The 5231-nt window shown below is 36.8% G+C and overlaps 1 protein-coding gene across 1 annotated transcript in view; it reads left to right on the top strand.

Annotated features, from left to right (window-relative positions):
* The first annotated feature begins 625 nt into the window (after positions 1–625).
* The window catches only part of LOC110031948 (serine carboxypeptidase-like 18), a 13157-nt gene continuing 8551 nt past the window's right edge, over positions 626–5231 (top strand). The window contains exons 1-2 of the mRNA XM_020735398.1: positions 626–844; positions 1138–1154. Of these exons, the coding sequence (XP_020591057.1) occupies positions 626–844; positions 1138–1154 (236 nt within the window). The remainder of the gene's footprint in view (positions 845–1137; positions 1155–5231) is intronic.

Below are 5231 nucleotides of genomic sequence, written 5' to 3'. Positions count from 1 at the left end.
ACTTTAAGTTGTTTTTATTTAAGTTATTTATAATCTTTGTAATTTTACGAAAACAATTATTCTGGCGACCTGAGCACGAGGGGCACATCCGACATAACTTCGAGCGCAAGTGCAGTGATCGCCTATGAGACATGTTTGGCGATATTCACAAATAACGACATCGTTTACTGTGGCTCAGAGAGGATGTCTTTACCATGCTGCTTAGGACCTGAGATTCCCCAAACTACCAGAAGAAAAGGGAGTACACAAAGCAAAATGAGCGGTCTGTGGAGGCATGAGGCCCTCCAAGTACACTGGTGGGGTGCTCCCACATATTGAATACAAGCAGAAGCATGTAAGATTTCATTCATTCTTTAATCGAAGATGTATTATAATTATTTTGTTATATATATAGAGTTTGGAAATTGGAAAACAACTCTCTACCGTCGATCTACATGAGCGCACCCTCAAGTGGTGGTTCGACATATCCTGGATCAACGCAGATCCCGTGCTACCCACGTAATTCATGAGCTAAACTAGTTTGATGTTAATACATGCTAGCTTTAATTGAATGTAACTCCTTTTTTTTTTGCAGGAGAGATTCCAGTAGTTGAAGGAGAGCTGATACCAGGCGTCGGGAGGTATTATGATACGCGAGTGCGATTCTTCCGAGTACGACCTATGGAGGGAGGCTGCTGGAGGGAAGAAGAAGGATCGAGTCTACAAGCTCAAGCCACAGGGATTGGAGCTGGAGCTGGAGGCCAACATAGAGGCCAAGTTGAAGGCCGATTTAGATTCCTTTCCACAATGGATGAGGGGGCGTGACAAGACAGCGATAACATTGGAGGAGGGGGAAGCGGCGAAGGTTGAGGATGAGGATGCAGAGATAGAGAATGATGATTGGAGGATTTTTATTATTATTATTATTATTATTTGTGTTGTATATTCAAACATATTTTTTTTTGTGAAAAATGATGTATATATTTTAGAGTAAATGCATTTTATTTTTTTTGTTATTTGATTGAATAATTTATTATTCGACTCCTAATCTTTTTCGTTATATTAAATGTTGTAGTAAGAGATGTGATGATGTAAATACGAAAGAGAGTATTTGTTTTTTTTTGTTTTTTTTAATTTATTTTTTTGCTGTTGCTACAGGTTTTCAACAGCTCACTGTCAGTTTTAAGACAACTCTTAACATATCCGTAGGCAAAACAAACGTCTATTCGATGACTTATGTACTGACGCCTAACCGAAACCTAATTGATGGCTTTAGCGTGTCATACGAAAACGACGAGAGCGACGTTTTTCAGACAGTTATTTCATCAACTATAAAATCGACACATAAGCGACATGAAATTAACAGTTTGCCTGCGTCAAAAAATCGATGGGCGAGACATTTTTCCGACGTGTAAGTTGTTGCAATTACCGACGGAGTAAACTCGGTTCTATGAATCGACGGAAACGACAACTTGATTTTTCTCAAAAAAAGCTACGACATTAACTTGTCGGTTATGCGTCAGTAATTTTTTGTCGTTGGAATATCAGTCGATTTTGAAATTAGCTATGAAGGCTAAAAGTTTTTTTAAGGATATGTGGGATCACTTCTGATTTTTAATTTTTATTTAAATTGAAATATATTTGTTATGTTATAATATGATTAGTTATTTTTAAAAAAGAATTAAATTAGCTTTTTAAATGTTTTAAGTGTTTTTAAAATAAATCATTGAATCATGATTTGTGTGTGATTCACATCAAATGAATATAACGTGAGGGGGAGAGAGAGAGAGAGAGAGAGAGAGAGAGAGAGAGAGAGAGAGAGAGAGAGAGAGAGAGAGAGAGAGAGAGAGAGAGAGAGAGAGAGAGAGAGAGAGAGAGAGAGAGAGAGAGAGAGAGAGAGAGAGAGAGAGAGAGAGAGAGAGAGAGAGATGCACAATAATTAACAATAATATGAGATATACAGTAATTAACAATAATCTCAATTGTTGGTTAGTCATTTCTCATAAAATGACTCCCCTATTATAGAGGAGGGGGTAAAATATATGAAAATACATGTTTTTTCCATTGCTTAAATGTAGGCGTTACATGATATTTTAGGTATTTTACGTGTATAGGCCTACCAGCTCCTTCTGACTCGATCAATTGAATTCAGTGGGTTTTGGTTTGATAAGACTTGCTCATTTGACTGTGCTGGATCAGAGTTTTCGGTCGGCCTTTGATGGTCTTCAGGTCGGCAGGACTCAGCTTAGCTTTTCCAGTATGCTATTGTAGTGTGGTGTCAACTATTTATTCGTGAATGAAGAGCTCCTTTTGTCGGACCTAATCAATGTTGTCTTGTGATGTCAAAATTTTGCTGAGTACGGCTACAAAGCTAGCTTCAAATTATTTTAGTTGTTCAATCAAATTGGAAGAGGTTGTGTCATTTAATTTGGGAGTGTGTTGATGGATCCATATAAATAAACAAACTAAAGTTTAATCTTATAGTTTACGTGAACGTATAGTAAATATTTACTTATGGAAGGTCAAGCTTGAAAGTTGTTAAACTTTTTATCAATATGTTATTTTTTTTACATTTAATGTGCGCATACACATTTTATGCGTGGTAATATTTATAGTTTATTAAAGTAATTTTGACAACTTATAATTTTTAGTTCTTATTAAAGATATGGTCAATGATCACGACTGATCGCACCATGTGAAATAGCAGGTCATTAATCAAATTAATTTATTGATGGCGTGTAGAAATTCTTATGCCGTATTTTTTTATAAATGAAGAAAGCATTATTGAATTATACAAAATAGAAACGATATGTACTCGAAGATTCGCGACGGTAGAGTGAATGATTAACGCTCAGCAATGCATGAAAATTTAGCGCACATTCAAATAAAAGAAAATAACCAGTAATGACATCATAAGTTTTTACGTGGACAATCCATAAAGAGCAAAATCACGAGGCCTAACCCAGCTGAAGGGATCTACTATAAATGAAAAATTACAAGTACGGTCCATTGTCCCACAGACGAGAAAGAGTTACACAACATTTTGAGCAAAAAAGTCGGTGCGAGGATGAACTCATTGTGCGAAGTGAGGCGACGACCAATGAGGGATGGTTGGAGGCATTCGACGACCGATGGTCATCGACCGTCGGCCACTGGTGATTGGTGGCGGTCGACGACTAGTTATCGGTGGCAATCGACGGCGAAGTGACGCTGAATTTCAGCTTATTCTCCAAACTTGAATGTTTCTTGCTCAAATGATTGTCACGAAATTTGTATAATGCCTTAAAATTTATGTTGGATGATACAAATTATTTATTTATTTAACATTTCTTTTATTTCTGGTCTTAAAAGATTTTTAAAAATAGAAAGAACAATTAAAATTTGTCTAGGTAAAGTTTCTCTTTTATATTATATTATATATATATATATATTTTCATTTTTTGCCACTATGTACCACGAACACCTGTCCTAAATTAAGTTGGAGGGGCAAGGCCCGACAAGCCACACTCTGCATTTCAGCTTGAAAATTTAAATTGAGAATATAAGTTAATATATTTTTTAAAGGAATGTTTCTAGCTTTATCCCTAAGAAATGTTTCAACTAACAGCCTAGCTTGGTGAAGTTTGGCATAAGCTAAGTGTTGATAATATGTCATTTGGATGGCTATTATTCCACACAAGATACATTTAAAGTGAGAGAAAAGAGAAACAAGCTTTCTACATGGGGGTGAGAGAGTGAGCCTATGACCATTTTTTACGTGCAATGGATCCTTCATGCAATGGGTAGTTGGGATGGTCGGTCAAGGTGGCAGATCTGGAGAACCTTCATGTGACCTGTCCTTGGTGGCCTTCTTGTGATCAACCGAGATTGGTTGGTCGGCTGGTGGTGGCTAACCGACAACTGCTTGTGGTAGCCTGAGATTAGTGGGCCATTTAAAGGCAAGGTTGTTGTCGCAACTCCAACGACTCACTTGACTTGATGAGGTGGTTCTATTTTTTGGGCAATACATAGAACCCCTAAGTTTTTCACTTCTTGGAGGCAAAGTTGTGATAAAAATAGATAACTCACAAATGGATAAAGTATGATTTCATAAGCTTATAGTTTTACTTATTTTCTAGGAGACCTTTTATTAGCTCTTTGGTGAGCAAAAAATTTTTGAAAAAAGATTATCAACCAGTGTCCAAATTTTTGGAGGGTATAATTAGTCAAGCTTTTTTTTTCTTTGTATTTTTAGATAAAAATTTTCCAACTCAAGTCCCACTCCTTGCGCCATCTATTTTACTCTACTCGTAACATCACTTTCGATAGGCCTCACATTTCTTCAGGTCTTAGGTGGATCTTGTCATTGTCTTTGCAAGAGTAACCACCAAGACTCACTAATGAGGTGATTTATGTTATACTCTTTGTCAATCTTATCGCTTTTGGCAGGGAACCACCTCCTTAGCTTTTTTTGAGTCGAGCTTCAAGATAGTTTTTGGAGGTTTCCCAAGGTTGAGTGTGAAGAAAGGCTTTGTTTGCTCGTCCTATATAGAGGGAGAGATATTGAAATGCTCATCTTAGAGGAGAAGCTAGGAGAGAGTTATTTTTTGAATGCTTATTTCCTCGGAGGAGAGGCTTAAGTGAAAAGAGAGATAATTTGTATTGCTCAACCCGGAGGAGAGGCTTAAATGAAAAGTTCTTTTGTTTTTTGATTAAGAGAGAGATCATTTTTTTGCCTTCTTTATTTTTTAATTTTTCTTTTGTCTTCTTTAGTAAATAAAATAAGGAGAGGAGGTACTTATCTTTCTTGTAATACTTCTCTGTACGGGATCTTCTTCCCCTAGAAATATGACGGGATTTTCTTTCTCTTTAGTCTTGCTTCTTTGTTCTCTTCTTATTTTTTCCTTTTTACTTCATCTCTTGCTTTTTGCTTCTTTACATCTTATCTCTTGCTTTGTGTCTTAGCATGGCTTATCCTTTTTCTTGGTTTTTTTTATCTTATATTCTTCTTTTGTTTCTTTTTCTTTTTGTTTCTCTGTTTTGAGCTTTCTCCAACCCGGAATGCTCATCTTCTTATTGGCGACATGTTTCACGCTCACCACACATTTTATGATATTGAATCCAAATCTGTCATTTGGATCATGCCCTAAGGATAGAGCGCAAAATCCGATGAAAGGAGAAAGATGGGGAGAGAAAGAGAGAGGTTTGCCCTGTCGGGAGGCAAAGAGAGGGTGTCCCAGGGCTCGACGAACCCTATTATAGAGAGGGAAAGA

The sequence above is a fragment of the Phalaenopsis equestris genome, unplaced genomic scaffold (genome assembly GCF_001263595.1).
Source record: "Phalaenopsis equestris unplaced genomic scaffold, ASM126359v1 Scaffold000873, whole genome shotgun sequence".
In the NCBI taxonomy this organism is placed as follows: Eukaryota; Viridiplantae; Streptophyta; class Magnoliopsida; order Asparagales; family Orchidaceae; genus Phalaenopsis; species Phalaenopsis equestris.
This window is presented reverse-complemented; position numbering and strand designations above follow the sequence as displayed.